The sequence below is a fragment of the Dermochelys coriacea genome, chromosome 9 (assembly GCF_009764565.3).
Source record: "Dermochelys coriacea isolate rDerCor1 chromosome 9, rDerCor1.pri.v4, whole genome shotgun sequence".
NCBI classification, from domain to species: domain Eukaryota; kingdom Metazoa; phylum Chordata; order Testudines; family Dermochelyidae; genus Dermochelys; species Dermochelys coriacea.
Window position 1 is genome coordinate 68,327,514 of NC_050076.1, and position 20,142 is coordinate 68,347,655.

The window sequence follows — 20,142 nt, forward strand, 5'->3', positions numbered from 1 at the left end:
ATTTCCTGGAATAAGAGCATTGCTAAATTAGTGAGCTCCTGGGAAAGTGTTGCATAACTCTCTTTAGTAACTTCATACAGCCAGCCCACGAATTATAAAAACCCGCGAGTAAAATATAACAAGACATCTGGATGATTTGGCACTCTGTAAATTGAGAGAATAGATCTATCTGCAACAGTGATATTAGCTAACTCAATTAAGAAGCTTAAAGAGGAAGAATAAAGTGGTGAATAAGAGGAATCCAGAATGCACCTTCTTGTAGTAAAGGGAATGACCACATAACCATTTATGCTTTCACACAGACATTAATTTATTTAAACATAAAAGTACAGAAGGGGTAAGAAAAGGAACACTGTAAGAAAGGTCCAAATGTATTTCAAGATGGTCACTGAGTAACAAAAACAAAATTGAAAAGAATGCTTAACTTTTTAGTTAGAGCTTTTAATATTTTAGTTTAAAGGTCAGTTTCTTAACTCTGCTTTTTTTAATTTTGTTAATGCTACATATAATTCAGAATTTCTTTTAACAGCTCCAAGCATTCTATGTCTTCTGGCAAAACACTGACAATGGTAAATAATATAAATTTATTCTCATGGTAAATTATATAAATTCACAATATATATACATTTCCACTCAGAAGTTCTAAAGTACTATATAGCTATATCCGCCTACTGGACCTTTTTGTTTTTTAAATCTTAACGGAACTTGCCACAGACCTGAAAGTTTCACAATTATCTGCCAAGAAGAAGATAGTGCTACAATGGACCCAATTTGATCCTCCTTTCAGAAGAAGGAAGTAATGTCATTTCCCAACATCCCAGATTTCCAGTGAAGTGAAAGTTAATCTTACTTTGTACTCAAACATTCTTGAGATCATGCATTCAACCGATTAACTCCATGTGTGGAAACGGGTGTAATTTTGTGAGTATCATTATGGAGCCTATGACAGCATTCCCAGTAAACAAAACTACATGAGATTTTATGAACATACTCTAAGCACTCTGAAAAGGAGTACTTGTGGCACCTTAGAGACTAACAAATTTATCTGAGCATAAGCTTTCGTGAGCTACAGCTCACTTCATCATAAGCTTTCGTGAGATACAGCTCACTTCATAGATTCATAGATACTAAGGTCAGAAGGGACCATTCTGATCATCTAGGCCGACCTCCTGCACAGCGCAGGTCACAGAATCTCACCCACCCACTCCTATGAAAAACCTCACCCATGTCTGAGCTATTGAAGTCCTTAAATCATGGTTCAAAGACTTCAAGGAGCAGAGAAGCCTCCCTCAAGTCAACCATGCCCCATGCTACAGAGGAAGGCGAAAAACCTCCAGGGCCTCTCCAATCTGCCCTGGAGGAAAATTCCTTCCCGACCCCAAATATGGCAATCAGCTAAACCCTGAGCATATGGGCAAGATTCACCAGCCAGATACCCAGGAAGGAATTTTCTATAGTAACTCAGATCCCATCCATCTAATATCCCATCTCAGGGGATTTGGCCAATTTACCCTGAATATTTAAAGATCAATTACTTACCAAAATCCCATTATCCCATCATACCATCTCCTCCATAAACTTATCGAGTAGAATCTTAAAGCCAGATAGATCTTTTGCCCCCACTGCTTCCCTTGGAAGGCTATTCCAAAACTTCACTCCTCTGATGGTTAAAAACCTTCGTCTGATTTCAAGTCTAAACTTCCTGGTGGCCAGTTTATACCCATTTGTTCTTGTGTCCACATTGGTGCTGAGCTTAAATAATTCCTCTCCCTCTCCTGTATTTATCCCTCTGATATATTTCTAGAGAGCAATCATATCTCCCCTCAACCTTCTTTTAGTTAGGCTAAACAAGCCAAGCTCTTTAAGTCTCCTTTCATAAGACAAGTTTTCCATTCCTCGGATCATCATAGTAGCCCTTTTCTGTACCTGCTCCAGTTTGAATTCATCCTTTTTATACATGGGAGACCAGAACTGCACACAGTATTCTAGGTGAGGTCTCACCAGTGCCTTGTATAACGGTACTAAAACCTCCTTATCCCTACTGGAAATACCTCTCCTGATGCATCTCAAAACCGCATTAGCTTTTTTCACCGCCATATCACATTGGCAGCTCATAGTCATCCTATGATCAACCAATACTCCAAGGTCCTTCTCCTCTTCCGTTACTTCTAATTGATGCGTCCCCAACTTATAGCTAAAATTCTTGTTATTAATCCCTAAATGCATAACCTTACACTTCTCACTATTAAATTTCATCCTATTACTATTACTCCAGTTTACAAGGTCATCCAGATCCTCCTGTAGAATATCCCGATCCTTCTCCGAATTGGCAATACCTCCCAGCTTTGTATAATCTGCAAACTTTATTAGCACACTCCCACTTTTTGTGCCAAGGTCAGTAATAAAAAGATTCAATAAGATTGGTCCCAAAACCGATCCCTGAGGAACTCCACTGGTAACCTCCCTCCAACCTGACAGTTCGCCTTTCAGTAGGACCCGTTGCAGTCTCCCCTTTAACCAATTCCTTATCCACCTTTTGATGTTCATATTGATCCCCATCTTCTCCAATTTAACTAATAATTCCCCATGTGGCACGGTATCAAACGCCTTACTGAAATCTAGGTAAATTAGATCCACTGCATTTCCTTTATCTAAAAGTCTGTTACTTTTTCAAAAAAGGAGATTAGGTTGGTTTGGCACGATCTACCTTTTGTAAAACCGTGTTGTATTTTGTCCCATTTACCATTGACTGCAATGTCCTTAACTAATTTCTCCTTCAAAATTTTTTCCAGGACCTTGCATACTACAGATGTCAAACTAACTGGCCTGTAGTTACCCGGATCACTTTTTTTTCCTTTCTTAAAAATAGGAACTATATTAGCAATTCTCCAATCATTCGGTACTATTCCTGAGTTTACAGATTCATTAAAAATTCTTGCTAATGGGCTTGCAATTTCAGGTGCCAATTCCTTTAATATTCTTGGATGAAGATTATCTGGGCCCCCTGATTCAGTCCCATTAAGCTGTTTGAGTTTCGCTTCTACCTCTGATATGGTAATATCTACCTCTATATCCTCCTTCCCATTTGTCATGCTACCATTATCCCCAAGATCCTCTTTAGCCTTATCAAAGACTGAGGCAAAGTATTTGTTTAGATATTGGGCCATGCCTAGATTATCTTTAACCTCCACTCCATCCTCAGTGTTAAGCGGCCCCACTTCTTCCTTTTTAGTTTTCTTCTTATTTATATGGCTATAGAACCTTTTACTATTGGTTTTAATTCCCTTTGCAAGGTCCAACTCTACTCGACTTTTAGCCTGTCTCACTTGATCCCTACATGTTCTGACCTCAATTAGGTAGCTTTCCTTGCTGATCCCTCCCATCTTCCACTCCCTGTATGCTTTCTGCTTCTTCTTAATCACCTCTCTAAGATGCTTGCTCATCCAGCTTGGTCTACAACTCCTTCCTATGAATTTTTTCCCCTTTCTTGGGATACAGGCTTCTGATAGCTTCTGCCGTTTTGATTTAAAGTAATCCCAGGCCTCCTCTACCTTTAGATCCATAAGTTCTTCAGTCCAATCCACTTCCCTAACTAATTTCCTTAATTTTTGAAAGTCAGCCCTTTTGAAATCAAAAACCCTAGTTGCAGATTTATTTTTGTTAATCCTTCCATTTAGTTTGAACTGAATTAGCTCATGATCACTTGAGCCAAGATTGTCCCCTACAACCATTTCTTCTATGAGGTCCTCGCTACTCAACAAAATTAAATCTAAAATGGCATGCCCTCTAGTCGGTTCAGCAACTACTTGATGAAGGAATCCATCAGCTATCGCATCTAGGAAAATCTGAGCCCTATTATTATTACTAGCACTGGTCCTCCAGTCTATATCTGGGAAGTTAAAGTCTCCCATGATCACGCAGTTTCCATTAGTATTTACTTTATTGAAGACATTAAAAAGGGCTCTATCCATATCCAAATTAGATCCCGGAGGTCTATAGCACACCCCAAGCACTATCGTAGGAGAGGCTTTACTAGTTTTCTTCCCCAATGTAATTTTTGCCCAGACAGACTCTGTCTTATCCATTGCATCGCTTCTTATTTCTTTACATTCTACCTCATCATTGATATACAATGCTACTCCACCCCCTTTACCTTTGTTTCTGTCTTTCCTAAAGAGCACATACCCTTCAATACCTGTAGTCCAGTCATGACTACTATTCCACCATGTTTCTGTTATCCCTATAATATCTGGTTTCACTTCCTGCACCAGTAGCTCTAGTTCCTCCATTTTGTTACCTAGACTCCTCGCATTGGTGTACAAACATCTTAATTTTTGCTGTTTGGCCTCGCTCACATTTTGTACCCTATTAGGCACAGTCATTCTACATCCAGTATAACCTATTAGACTAGCATCCACACCGCCCTCACTCCTTATATACATTCTCCTACCCACGGCTGTATCCATTCTTACTTCATCTTCTTCCCTCTCAATGCTAAAATCTGGCGTGGAGATTTTCTGGACATCTCCCATCCATCTCCCCCCAATTCCTAGTTTAAAGCTCTCTTTATCAGTTGTGCCAGCCTCGATCCTAGAAGTCTATTTCCTTCCCTACTCAGATGAAGTCCATCCCGAGAGAACTGTCCTCTGTCCGTGAATGCCTCCCAGTGGCCATACATCCCAAAGCCCTCCTTATAGCACCACTGCCTAAGCCATCTGTTGACAGTCATAATCTTGTCAGACCTTTGTTGCCCTTCTCTAGGAACAGGAAGGATCCCGCTAAAGATCACCTGAGCCTCAATTTCCTTAAGCCTCTTCCCCAGCCTAGCATAGTCTCCCTTAATACTTTCCAGCGAGAATCTAGCCGTATCATTTGTTCCCACATGAAGGATAATTAGGGGATTCTTTCCCGCTCCCTTTAGGATCCTTTTCAACCTCAGGTCTACATCCCGTATCTTAGCACCCGGAAGACAGCACACCCTTCTATTCTCAGGATCAGCTCTAGTTACAGGCCTGTCTATTCTTCTCAATAAAGAGTCCCCGATCACATAGACCTGCCTTTTCCTGGTGACAGTGCTATTCTCCAGTGTCTCCCCTGTTCTCTCTGGCTGCAAGTTCTTTCCATTCTTATTTTCCCTTACAATCTTCTTCAACCCATCCTGTATCCACCTGGGGCTCATATTTGGTGTGGTCTCCCTTGACTCTTCCCCTTTTTCTATAGGGCTAGCCTCTCTTCTCTTCTTCCTTACCCTTCCACCTTCAGCGACTACCTGCTGAGCCCCTTCTTCATTTTCCAACTCTGCAAACCTGTTCCTAAGCTCTATTTCTCCTTCACTAGCCCGTCTTTTTCTCTGCCTGGTTCTTTGAGTCACATGTTTCCACTGACCACTTTCCTCATCCAGTCTCCCCTCAAAATTCCCCAGCCCTGCTTCCATCCGTGAGTCTGAGCTTTTTCCTTCAGATACCTCATATCTTTGCTCCATCATCTGCTCAAACCCCTTCCTAAACTCAACCAGACTTTCCACCTGCATCTCCAAACCTCGGATCTTTTCATCCATCAGCTCTATCGGACAGCATTTCATGCAGACAAAACTCTTATCGGTTCCCCCCTCCAGGATCATGTACATACCACAGCTTCCACATCCAGTCATCCTCAATGTGTCTTTCACTGCAGGCGTCACTCCCACAGCTGCCTCTGTATCTGTCATCTCCTTCCCACCTAAATCCTGTTAATCTGGGAAACACAAGCCACACCAAAAAGACCACAACCCCCCAGCAAAAGCAAACCCCAAACAAGCACCACAAGCCAAACTCCCACTCAAACTCCCCTCTTTAGAGCTCTGTTTGCTAGCTCCTGTGCCGCTGCAGCTGTCTGTGCCGCTGCCTGCCTGGCTGGCTACCTTTATAGGGCCCCTAGTCAGAAGCCCCACCCCCTAGGCAGGGCTCAGCTGCTCTCTCAGCACAAAGCCCCACCCCCTAATCAGGCTCAGCTGCTTTCCCAGCACAAAACCCCTACACACACACACACACACACACACACACAAATACAAATACTAAAAATACAAAACCAAGTACAACTACCTTCTCCTCCAACAGAACTCCCACTCAAACTCCCGTTTAGAGCTCTGTTTGCTAGCTCCTGTGCCGCTGCAGCTGTCTGATGAAGTGAGCTGTAGTTCACGAAAGCTTATGCTCAAATAAATTTGTTAGTCTCTAAGGTGCCACAAGTACTCCTTTTCTTTTTGCGAATACAGGCCAAGATGGCTGCTACTCTGAAACCTGTCTCTAAGCACTCTGTAGACCTAACAAGTATGCTAAAAGCATTCAAGCATTGTTTTCTTAGAAGTCCACAGAATCGATCACATCTGCTCTAAAAGGTTTACACAACCATTCTTTCCCTGTTTGTTTGTTTCTTACTTCCTCTTCTTGATTATACTTATAATGAAGGTTAGTTACATATCTACGTTATTAGGTAATGATTTAATGTGTAGATAAAATGAACAAGTTGTTCTTACATGGTCTACCATCCAAACAAAATACAAAAGATTTTATTTATGTAAACATTATAACTATATCTAAAATTGAAGTGATTTGTATTATACTGAAGGCCCTACTTAATTTGCAATATCACAGAAATTGCAGATCCCGCAATAGTAGGCGTCCATTGCAATTTTGGTGGCTCCGCAAACAAAGAACAGATGTTTTCTAACACGCTGGCTTTTAAAACATATTTGATAAACTTTGCAACTGACAGAAGTAAGGTAAATGTTTTTTTTTGTTTTTTTTTTTGTTTTTTTTTTTAAGAGAAATGGTTTATGTTTCACCAGGACAGATATGGGACAGGTGTTGTTAAAGGGTCTTCTGTGCAACTGACCACAGGCAACACAATAAAAAGTTATGAAAATCAAATTTTAGCCAAGTATTCCACCACATTCACAACGTGTGGCACAAACATATAAGCAACCTAAAAATAGAATACAACTCTGTTAATTTGCTTTAACAACACATATCTTAACGCATAATAAAGCCACAGAGCATTCATGAAGTTTCCACTTAAATGACAAGAAGTTGATTTTAAAATTATACTGTTACAGGGTGACTCGCCCCTTTAAGAGAGATGGGGCCAGTCACACCTGTATCTTATTTAGTTATCTGCTTCCCAACCTGAAGTATCAGGACTAAGGAGGGTAAGGTGATAGATTAAAGGACATCTGGACCTTACAAATGGACTGAATGAGGTCCATCTGGAGCAGGAACCCATAGGGACTGCATAGGCTCCTGTGGAAAGCCCAGAAACAGGGCTCTGAACCAAAACAGGGAAAGACAAAAGCACAGATCCAGCAAGGGGCTGAGAACGATAAGCCAGGGGAACAAACCTGAGGGCCAAGTGCGCTGTATCAGAGCAGAGAGAGGACTTTCAAAGTAGCTCAGTAAGGGGCTGGGAACAAGGCCCAAAGGACAGGCTGAACAGAAGCCTTGAAGAGCAGAACCACTCTTTTGTTTGTTTGGGACATTTTACTTGTAGTTTTGCTATCCCGAAAGAGGTTTAGAACCTGGCCCCAGTAACAGGACAGGCTGGTGTCTGGAAAACTGAGGAGAGTAACCTCAGGAGGGAAACTGAGGTAGGGAAGGCCAGCCACACCACACTCAACCAACGGGGAGGATGGAAAGACAGGATGCCACTACAGGGCAACTACACCCCATGACAGATTCCCTGAAGTGAGATTGTTTAAAAAACCTGTCCTTGAGATAGAAAATAATGATAATATAAACTTGTATATATCATTGACACAAAAAATATTAAAGGCGGTTTCTTCTCATATTAAATATTAAAGGTTGTTTATTTTAAATTTCAAAAAAAAAAAACTCCCAAGAAAACTTTTTAAAAAGATGAATGATTTAAAGCTACTTATGCTGTCAGATTATTAAAAGACAAACCCTGGAAAACAGCACACAGCCAAAGCAACCAAGTATTTACACTATCATCTGGAAAAGGGAAGGATTAACCCACAATGTGCTGGAGCTACAATCCACTTGCCCAAAACTGCATCATCCCCAAACCATGCTTCCCACAGACAGTCTTGTTCTAACCCCTGGTCACAGCATGAACAGATGGAATTCTCAGAGGGTTTGTTGTTGGTGGGAGTTTTTTGTATTGTCTCCACAAATTTCACCCTTTTTTTCCTCTCAAAGATGTTTTTTTCCCCCAATAAGGAGAAAAATACTTAGGTACCTTTGACCAGTTGATTCTCTTCATAGAGACCTCAGGTTGATACTTTTTCTTCTCCTTCATTCCATAAGGCAGGGATGCCGGAGCTCCTAGAGGAGGTGGTATGCCCCCGAGAGGCGGTGGTAGTGGAGGGCCACCAAACAGAGGCGGTGGCGGAGGTACACTTCCTCCAGGCAAAGGAGGAGGAGGGGGAGGGGGAGGTGGGATTCCACCAGGTAAGGGAGGTGGTGGTGGTGGTGGTAGTAGAGGAGGAGACCCTGATGTAGGCTGACCAGTTGGAAGTAATGGACTCTGAAATTTAAGCAGGATGAAGTTATTTTTTTTTAATTTTGCAAAAAAGCTTTGATAAATGACTTTAACTGACTAGTCTATTTCTATGTCATCTCTCTCTCTACTTCAATAAACACAGCATTTCTCAGATATCTACAAGTACTCAGAAAAAAAATGTTTTTAAAACCGACCGTATTTAGGACAAGTAATTTTTACAGGTTGTACTTTAAAGTATAAACATTTCACAGCCCTACTGGTGTCTAAGATCATCTTATTTTCTCCCTACACTTACCAGGGTTTTGCATGAATCATTGGCAAATAATGACATTAATTGGCTTCTGCTATATCAATAAAAATGCTAGGTTAGCTAACTTAACAGTTGCTGCATATTACACCACTACAGCTTGCTTGCAGTGAAACAGTCCTTGTAGCTAACATTTAAATGAGTATCTTAGCATCTTCACAATCATCATGATTACATAAATATTTCCCTCCTAAATCAGAGAATCTAGGCATTCGAGGATGCCAAATAAGCAAAAATCAACATTAATATTTACTAACACTAACCAGGTAAGGGGAGATTTTCAAAGACAAAGGCACCACATTCCCATTTAAAATGTGCCTCTTAATCCTTAGGCATTTTTTCCCCTCCAATTTTGCATTTGTCCAGGATCAGGTAGCAAGTCAGTAGGAGTGTCAAACTTAAAATTCAGAAACACATGGTTACCAACAGACCACTATTCCCCAACTTTTTCATAGTGGGTATAACTTTGGGATATTAAGAGAAATTGTTTAAAAGGAGGGGATCCCAATTGTCAATAGTGGCAAATAATGAAATGCAGTCCTTGAAATGAATCAAACTTTAAAGTCTCCAATAAGAAAACTATTGAAGAAACTTGTTATATGCCATCATCCACTGGATACCAATGGAATTAGCAAGAAACAAAGATAAAAACTAAACACTCACTTGACATGTGTCCAATAGGAATAAGAGGGTGGCCCTCTCCTACAAGCCCTGAAACTAGGGTATATAAACTGAATGCACCATGTGCTCAGAAGAGTTCATAGAACTGGAAGGGACCTCGAGACGTTATCTAGTCCATCCCCAGCACTCAAGGCAACAAGAAGCTGAAGAATCACAAGTGTCACCAGTCGTGTGGAAAGCACTTGCCCCCATCCCAGGATTAAGAAGATAACACAAAGTGGTGAGATTTCATTTCAGACATATTTCCCCTTCTTTAATGTAAGCAACTGTGGATTATCTTGCTGAGTTTACACTCTCTAGTGAGATGTCAAGTATTTTAACACTCTAAACATCTGCAAGTGATTAGAGTATCCACTCAGATATTTTTAAAATGCTAGTAATCCAGGAAGTGGTTCTGTACTAAAATTCTGATCCGTAAGTTATCAGTAATGTAATGTTTTCATCTGATCTAGCATGTGTTAAGGTGCAAGCAAAGTTTTATCTTGAACTCTGGTTTTTAAGCACTGCATAAAACATTTCTGTGCAATACTGATGATCACAGTTGATTCTCCTGAAACCTAAAGTCTAATATGTCAATATTTGGAAAGCCATGTATACATGCAATAAAATTGAAATGACAGAAAAAATGTACTCAGGATTATCAGCACCTGAGTGAGACTCTTATCTGTAGAGCAAACCATTTGCTTTAATCAAGATTTGATGTGGCAATTTGTGAGGCAGGTCTATGAATGAAATCTGTGTAATACTATGCTTTAGCATGAAATCTTCTCTGTTAACTTGACTTATTGCAAATATACTACTTTTATGGTTCCATGAACATAATAAATCAAGTTATGACACATACTAATACAAGAATAAAAGTATGTATACTTTAATTCTGACAAGATGATATATGTGCTGTGTATGAATATACTGTAATAAGTATTTTCTTTCAGAAGAAACATAGCACAGAGATCTTGACCACTATCTGTGATTAAAGGTCCCATGACACTTGTGAAAAGGAAGAGAAGTTCAACCAATTATGTTGTCTATATTCAATTTGGGTAATTACATTCTGCTTTTCAAAATTCCACTCTAAAGTTACAAATGAAAAAACATGTTCCAATGTATAAAACATGCCTTTGGTGTACAGAAATGGATCCATAACATTTCTGCAGAACCAAGACTAGGTAAATTAAGTTTAAATGACTCAATCATCTGTTTAGTAAATAAAAGGAATTATTCCAGATTATAACTAAATATAAACTATCATCCAGCAAGCGATAAAAATGTTATCTTTATGACATACAAAATATATTGTCAGTGAAAACCTCAAGTTACTGTATAGCAGAATATTAGTACAGACTAACAGCATTAATTTTACCTAAAGGGTATTGTCCCAATTAGTCGGATCGCATCTAATCCCAGAGATGATATACCATTACTCATATCTCAGTGAGTGACTATGAATTTAGTTTTATACCACAGCGAGTTTACAATCTGAAACAAGAAGCACCCTCAAGTTATCATTTAAGGCTGATTAAGTACAGGGAATCCACGAAGAATATACTTAATACTACACACTAGAAGGAACCAAACATGGAAATCCAAGTCAACATGCATTTGCAATCTGACAGAGCACAACCACCAAACGAAATGCATGTAGAATGTAAATTTAACTTTGTGTCATTAAATAAGTAAACAAACCAAAATCAAGGTTAAAAATAAATGAAATATATTGCAAGATAAACTGATCAAATCACCCACCATGATTAGTTTGTGTACATCTGTTTTTTGTTTTAATTTTCTGATCCAACAGGAAGGTCTGCTTGATATAATGTCCCATGGAAAAGTGTGCTTATTCACTCACAGGGGGGTGGGGAAATCTCAGCTAGAATCTACATTTTAGCATTCACAAAATAGTTTTATCATAGATTATTCATACATTTGACAACCATGAAATGCGAGATTTCAGAACCACGGTAGGAACTTCTGTAAAATACATATTAAAGTTTATATTAAAATTTAAATTAGTGATTTTTTTTGATATAATTGGAAGAAAAAAATTGTCATGAGTTCAAATTTCTCAAAACCTCATGACATTTTAGCCTCAATAAGCAAGCCAGCTATGACAGGTTTTTCATACACTTGCATTTGAGAAAATATATTATTTTAATTAATCTTGCCAACATGCTCAGAGACCATCTGATTGCCATATCTGGGGTCGGGAAGGAATTTTCCCCTAGGTCAGATTGGTAGACATCCTGGGGCTTTTTTTGCTTTCCTCTACAGCATTTGGAATAGGTCACCTGCAGGTTTAAACAACTGTAAACGATGGATTCTCTATAACTTGAAATCTTTAAATCTTGATTTGAGGACTTCAGTAACTCAGTCGGAGGTTGTGGGTCTATTACAGGAGTTGGTGGGTGAGGTTCCATGGTCTGCAATGTGCAGGGGGTCAGACTATATGAGCACAACAATCCCTCCTGGCCTTGAAGTCTGACTCTATCCTGCATGCTCTTGTAGAACCAACTCATACACATTTGTCAAGTAACACACTGTGTACTCTACTTTTAAAATCAATCTGAATTATTGAAAAGAAATTTTCGAATTGTCAGAAGACAGTTCTCTTGGTGGTAATTTTTCTTTCATTCTAACTATAATTTTCTACTGTGACATGACAAAGTCTATATTTCATTTCATTACCTGGGTTCGTAGCTGCTGGATTTCTGTTTCAAGCTCTTTGATTTTCTCCTCTCGTTTCTGAAGTTCAGCCTGTGCCTCCTGTCGAGCCGTGAATTCTTCATCAAACTGCAATGATTACCATCATAAACTCATTCATCCATCTATGCTCACACTAAATATTGTAGTTTCAGAAAGGCTTTAAACAATAGTGTGAGTAGAGCAACAGAAGCATTTGCGGCTCATTATATTGCATGACCGATTGGAAAACTACAGAAAACACAATTCTTCTGGTCATTAAGAATTCACAACAATGTGTATAGATCCAGCTACACAACAAATTCCCGCTATAAATTTCAGAAAAGCAATTTTTCCCCCAGCACTTTCCAAGTTGTAACTTTTTTAACACCTTTTGAATACTTTGGTTGCCTCTGAAATGACATGAAGCTGAAATATTAAAAGTAACTTGAGTATTCTGGAATGTCATTACAAATCATGTTAAATATGGCCTATGGGTAACCAATCCTGCTTATCAACAGGTGTAACAATTCTAAGGGGGACTTACGTTCCATGAAGTTTTTGTTTTTCTTTTTTTTAAAAAAAGCAATCTGACTGTTGTTCTCACATACACAACGTAATGCTCCTAGAATCTATGACCACATTTTGTGTTAATGCAAATATTAAATTACTACAAGGTGCACTTGGATGGTCACTTTAATTTGCCCCACAGCAGAAACAAAACACATTATAGGTTAGAATTAAAATAATATATCTGAAGGTAAGTATAGTTTCTCATTGTTGAAGATTAAGAATATTGCTTCAAACTGCAATCACTGCTGCAGATGGCATAGTTTAAAAGGAGTGACTTGCAGTCCTATACTTTTATATTTATAAAACTTAAAACTCATTGACAGAAGTAAATGGTGTAGAGCTGCATGTATGTTAGAAGAGTTGGGTTCTCAAGATAAATAAAGACAGACCTACATCTCAGGAGATTCAGGACATCTGAATACAAAGAAAAAAGAAATGGAGATCTTCAATAAATTCTTCCATGTCTAATCTGACATACGAGGCCACTTTGCAGATTTGCAACTATGTCCAAGCATTAGCACACTTTTGCTGAATACACAGTTAATATATAGTGAAGATACTGGTCTGCAGTTCATGATGTAATGTTTCCCCCAAAATTTAATACAGGTCATGTTCCAGATGGACATGATTTTTGGCCCCGACATGCCAGGATGCATGTAAAGCCCAGTCTGAAATATTACCATTTTCTAAATTTGGTACTGAAACTATTTCTACTCTAATGGAAGTTTTTATTTTGGCTTCCTTTAGTAAACTTTTTTAAATGATCATCAAAATTCCTTAGGAGCAATTCTGTAAAGCTTTCTCCTTTAAAAAGGAGAATGGAAAGACATAGCTCAGGAAAACATTCTACAACTCTCAAATAGTAGTAAAGAAATGCTGTGCACAGACAAGCATCCAAATCATTTGTTACTTTGAGGGTTCCGACACCAATACTGCTGTGTTTTAACTCAATATTTAAGTAATATTAAGAGCACTGATAAGTGAATGAGAAGACCCAAGACTCCGCTTCAGTTTTAAGTTCATGTGTCCAATACATTCCAGAATATGTTGCATTTCAAATTAGAAGGATTCTGAGGCCAGGTCCATCTATCAACGTTGCTCTGGTCTATTTTACGTCCAGCACTTAGTATTTTCTCACAGGACCCAGAAAGACATGATGGCTGGAAACTTTATAGAGCAATCATAATGCATTTGTTATCAGTGTTTGATGTAAGAGAAGCAGCTTCTCAGTTATTCAAAGGATACTCTGAAAGTGGAATGTCATGTGGCAAAACAAAGACATTGGTACCAACTCTGAGAAAGCAAATTACTAAAAGGACTACTAAATGTTCTAAAGACAACCAACCAACCCACCCTAGTGAAATGCTTTACATGGAAATAATTTTATGGCCTGATAATCTACTCCTAATAATGAAAAGAAGGACAAAATCATTTCTATTAGGTCTTTTTTATAACTTAATTAAGATCTTTAAAAATATATTAAATCACAGAGATTAACATTTAAGAAATACTTGTTCTGAGATAACAGTTTTCAGAGTAGCAGCCGTGTTAGTCTGTATTCGCAAAAAGAAAAGGAGTACTTGTGGCACCTTAGAGACTAACAAATTTATTAGAGCATAAGCTTTCGTGAGCTACAGCTCACTTCATCGGATGCATTTGGTGGAAAAAACAGAGGAGAGATTTATATACACACACACAGAGAACATGAAACAATGGGTTTATCATACACACTGTAAGGAGAGTGATCACTTAAGATAAGCCATCACCAACAGCAGGGGGGGGAAAAGGAGGAAAACCTTTCATGGTGACAAGCAGGTAGGCTAATTCCAGCAGTTAACAAGAATATCAGAGGAACAGTGGGGGGTGGGGTGGGAGGGAGAAATACCATGGGGAAATAGTTTTACTTTGTGTAATGACTCATCCATTCCCAGTCTCTATTCAAGCCTAAGTTAATTGTATCCAGTTTGCAAATTAATTCCAATTCAGCAGTCTCTCGTTGGAGTCTGTTTTTGAAGCTTTTTTGTTGAAGTATAGCCACTCTTAGGTCTGTGATCGAGTGACCAGAGAGATTGAAGTGTTCTCCAACTGGTTTTTGAATGTTATAATTCTTGACGTCTGATTTGTGTCCATTCATTCTTTTACGTAGAGACTGTCCAGTTTGGCCAATGTACATGGCAGAGGGGCATTGCTGGCACATGATGGCATATATCACATTGGTAGATGCGCAGGTGAACGAGCCTCTGATAGTGTGGCTGATGTGATTAGGCCCTATGATGGTATCCCCTGAATAGATATGTGGACAGAGTTGGCAACGGGCTTTGTTGCAAGGATAGGTTCCTGGGTTAGTGGTTCTGTTGTGTGGTGTGTGGTTGCTGGTGAGTATTTGCTTCAGATTGGGGGGCTGTCTGTAAGCAAGGACTGGTCTGTCTCCCAAGATCTGAGAGAGCGATGGCTCGTCCTTCAGGATAGGTTGTAGATCCTTGATGATGCGTTGGAGGGGTTTTAGTTGGGGGCTGAAGGTGATGGCTAGTGGCGTTCTGTTGTTTTCTTTGTTGGGCCTGTCCTGTAGTAGGTGACTTCTGGGTACTCTTCTGGCTCTGTCAATCTGTTTCTTCACTTCAGCAGGTGGGTACTGTAGTTGTAGGAATGCATGATAGAGATCTTGTAGGTGTTTGTCTCTGTCTGAGGGGTTGGACACAAATCAGACGTCAAGAATTATAACATTCAAAAACCAGTTGGAGAACACTTCAATCTCTCTGGTCACTCGATCACAGACCTAAGAGTGGCTATACTTCAACAAAAAAGCTTCAAAAACAGACTCCAACGAGAGACTGCTGAATTGGAATTAATTTGCAAACTGGATACAATTAACTTAGGCTTGAATAGAGACTGGGAATGGATGAGTCATTACACAAAGTAAAACTATTTCCCCATGGTATTTCTCCCTCCCACCCCACCCCCCACTGTTCCTCTGATATTCTTGTTAACTGCTGGAATTAGCCTACCTGCTTGTCACCATGAAAGGTTTTCCTCCTTTTCCCCCCCCTGCTGTTGGTGATGGCTTATCTTAAGTGATCACTCTCCTTACAGTGTGTATGATAAACCCATTGTTTCATGTTCTCTGTGTGTGTGTATATAAATCTCTCCTCTGTTTTTTCCACCAAATGCATCCGATGAAGTGAGCTGTAGCTCACGAAAGCTTATGCTCTAATAAATTTGTTAGTCTCTAAGGTGCCACAAGTACTCCTTTTCTTTTTGAGATAACAGTGTAAGACTACTTTGAGGACTGAACTGGAATGCTCTCCTGGCTGTTTATTACTACTGAAGGAATGTAGGCATTTTGTTGCCATTATAAAGATATGTACTGACCATCCACACAGTCAATATCAGTAAAGGATACTAAGTTGTAGTCAGTTTCCTACTGAAATTGATTTAACTTTACCTTGCTGAAGTAGAAAGATATGGATCTAGACACATCCTTAAGAGAGAGCAACGAATTAATCGCTAGACTCTTTGTATTCTGAAGAGAGTTAACTACAGGAAAACCTGAAAAAATTATCTGAATTTAGTGCAACTCATGTTCATCTGAGAGGTTCATTCTCCAGAAAGAACTCCATTGTATTTAATCCAGAAAGACTAAGGGAAGGGAAAAGAGAGAAAAGAGCTTCAGCTAATCACAGTCTAACTTTCATGAGAAATAAGATTGAAAGTTCCATCATTTCCTTTATACCAAGGGAACTAACTGAAGACTAAAATTAGTATATCCACTTAAACACCTCTCAAAACTCCAAGGAACCTTCTAGTACATTAAACAAGAGCAGAAGGAAATAAAGCAAGGCAATCTTTTCCACTACTTATATCGAAGTATAGTATATATTACATATTTGAAATAAACAACACATGCTGAATAACAATTACCCATCTCTATTCTTTCTGTATACACAGATAATATACTTGACAATACTCCCAAGAAAAAACAAGTACAGGATAAGATCTAGAATACAAGATTTTTTTTCCTATCGTTGTCTGAAGCTAATGTACACTAGCAGCTAAGAACAGTAGACTTGATATATCAAGTCACTTCTGCAATAAGGATACAACTTATGTAGTAATGCGCCAAATATTGATCACAACAGCAAATCAGTTTCTCTATCTAAGCTGAAAGGTGGGAAAAGGTTTTTGATGCATGTTTTAATCTGAGATTTCCAGTTGTCTGTATCTTAAATGATAATGATTTATGATCTTACCTTTTTGGAAAATTCTGCTGCTTTTTGTTCACTTTCTTCTACTTTTGCTTTGTCCACACATGCATCTAAAAGGACAATTACCAAGACAAAATTGGTTAAGACAGTAAGTGCTACTAAGTAATAAACAAATACACATATTTTCAAAGTGCAATGAATTGCTATAGAACCAAATTCCACAGTTTCACCTCAGCATTTTTAGTCTTCCAGAGGACTAAATCTTCCTTGAACCCTTCCTCCTTTCCCTATGCCTCTTGAATAGACCCAGAGCTATAAAATTTCTTAGAAATATGATGTTAATTCTAAATGTTTTACCTGTTGCTCAGAAAAGTGCATTTACTTTCCAATAGTTACTTAAGTTGTAACATTCTGATATAAAGTACAGCATGGGCCACAGGCTTTGTTCTTTTTCTCACTCAGTCTTTAACACACTAGATTTTATACAAGGTATTTTTTGCCCTTCTCATTTTCATTTGATTTAAAATGTAAATCAATATGGTAATTCTCCCCTTTAATCAAGTTTTCAACATTAGTACAGCCATCCCTTTCTGGAATTAGGCTTGAGAACACCCCTTTAACATATGAGAGTTACGTGTTATGTTCTTTTAAGTAAAGATTACCTTGAAGGCTTTAAAAAGCAAATTACAACAGATATTTTATGATTAATCCCTAGCTGTTGCATAATACTTTTCAGTAGATCTCAAACCACTATACAAAGCAAATCACTATCATTATCCCCATTTTACAGACACAGAAGCTGAGGCACGGGGAGGTGAAGTGACTTGCCTATAGTCACCCAGCAAGCCAGGGTCCCGAGTCCTGATCCAGTGCCTTTCCACAAAGCCCACTGCCTACCTCCATTATGGCTTAATGTTAATTTCCAATTAAATCTTTCCCTTGATTTAATTTTAAAAATTATTGTTTTATTTAAAAAAAATCCCTCAAACTTCCTTACTTTCTAGTATTAGAAAGGAGAATTATTTCTCAAATTAAGATATAGTATAACAAAATAATCCCCCCTCCCCCCACATAGCACTGGTAAACAGACTCCCAAAATATGAGAGGTTCTTAAAAATCATGTACTTTTTAATTACATGACTGAGGAACCAACGTTCTCATATTTGCGAATAGTGTAACTGCTTCAGGTTCAAAATGAAAGTTTGATTTTTAATTCAGTAGGTCAACAGAAAAAATCAAGTAAGTGCATTAGCTACGCTGAATAGATTTTAAAACTACAAGAGATACAAGAGGAAAACTGTCACCTTTGATTATTTTTCTGTAAAGTGCCTAGCACTCATTTGCTAGCTCAACTTACTGATAAACAGAAAAAAAATATTTCATATAGTTACAAGAAAGTTTATTTAGGTTGTGACTCTATAGATGATCACAGTGGGAAGAAAACCACTTTTAAGTAGCTTCCCATATCCCCTGTCTAGCCTCTTAAATATTTAAGTCTACAGGTTATTTCCATTCAGATTAATTTCTAGCATCTGTTGATGTTAAGAGTGAGGAAATATTGGCTCCCCATGGGTCACAGGTTCTCCACTGCACAATGAAAAAAAGAGCAGCAAGTCTGTTGCATTCTTCCACAACATACAGTTGAGGCTCCATGGCTTTGGAGAAAGTGGGAGGAGGAAAACAAGGGTTTTGGTTTCTGAGAACTAGTAAATTTCTGCACAGTAATCTGCTCTAACAGAACTTCTGACAACCCTGCAATAGGGTGCAGGCGCTAGGGAAAATAGAGCAGTCAGGTGGAAGAGAGCTGTCCATAGTTTTGCTCAAAGACAACACTCCCTATCACCTTCTGCACTGCATATCACCTTTCTCAAAATGACAGGACTAACTTTGCAAGTGTTAACAACTATATTTTTGAATGCATGTTTTCCCGTTCTGTGCATTTTTCACCACAGAATAGTAGCACATGAATCCAGGGCTCTACTTTGTGAGAACTCCAGTTACAACAAGAGTTCTTCAAGAAGTGTGTCCCTGTGGGTGCTCCACCTTAGGTACACTTGTGTTCTGCCCTTTTGATCGAGATTTTTGGTAGTGCCCAGTCAGCCCAAGCATGTGCTCCACTTACTGGGGACATGAGCATCACCCAAACAGCGGAGGCACTGGGAATGCCTGTCATTGACAGAAATAGCCTCAAGGCATGAGAATCCCAGGGAGGCTGACATTCCCAAGTAAATTAATGAAAAATAAATGCAGAATGTGAAGCTCTTAACTAACTATATCTAAGTCTACTTTATTAGTAGTAGTAGAAGAAAGGAGACCGGAAAAAAACAAAGGGAACAACTGTTCCAACAACTATAAACACTGTCAGGCAACTAACTATAGGCTAACTAACTAACCAATTGCTGAAGTACGAGAGAGGACAAGAACACAGACTCTGTCTCAGTTTGAAGGCAGCTGAGAAAGAACTGAGGGCAGTTTGCCCATGCAGCCCCATATAATCCTCGTGCTGAAGCGTGCTGGCAGCATATGCAAGCTGAAAGGGCACTGCTACCAAAAATCTCTAATCAAGGGCACAGGCGCATCTGAAGTGAAGCACCCACAGTGATTATGGCAGATACTTGAAGTATGATTAGGCCCATTGCTGGTATAACCAACTTAGAAACTTCATATGGGGCACATGAACAACATTCCATTACATGTACATTTCAACTCCACTACTGATTTGTGAATTTAAAATCTGAAGTTTGGAACTATTCTTACATAATATAACAAAAGTGTGTTCATTTTTATGCTAATGTGAACAATGCAAATCAAATGTGGTCAACTGAACACTGTCATAACTAGTCTTGGGAGGATTAGATTTTTATTGGTAAAGTTGATGTCACCATACACACAAACCAATGAAAAAAAATATTTCTATTGATAATAATCAAAATTTACAAGTAGGCAAAAAAAGAAAAATATTGCTTGAGAACTTAGAGTTTGACTTAAAGATATTTACTTTGTTTACTTTGCCAATTTGTGTTTTAACAGTTACAATGCTTTAACAGATTGAATCTCAATATCTATTGTCATTACATAATTGTCTGACTGCCGCACATGGTCTAAGCCCCCTTCCCTCAATTTCCTGTGAAACTGAAAATTTGAATCCATAAAACTCTTAAAAAAAAAAAAGGTTCAAAATAATCATTACTACCTGTCAAAATT

The 20,142-nt window shown here is 38.7% G+C and overlaps 1 protein-coding gene across 9 annotated transcripts in view; it reads right to left on the reverse strand.

Moving 5' to 3' along the window:
- The window catches only part of DIAPH2 (diaphanous related formin 2), an 835,399-nt gene that overhangs the window by 623,063 nt on the left and 192,194 nt on the right, over positions 1-20,142 (reverse strand). For 8 of the 9 annotated variants that reach the window (XM_038415147.2, XM_043492689.1, XM_038415148.2 and 5 more), the window contains 3 exons: positions 16,984-17,048; positions 12,170-12,274; positions 8,233-8,520 (listed from right to left, as the gene is read on the reverse strand). In XM_038415147.2, coding sequence (XP_038271075.1) covers positions 8,233-8,520; positions 12,170-12,274; positions 16,984-17,048 — 458 coding nt within the window. The remainder of the gene's footprint in view (positions 1-8,232; positions 8,521-12,169; positions 12,275-16,983; positions 17,049-20,142) is intronic. The other variant, XM_043492691.1, reaches the window with a different exon arrangement.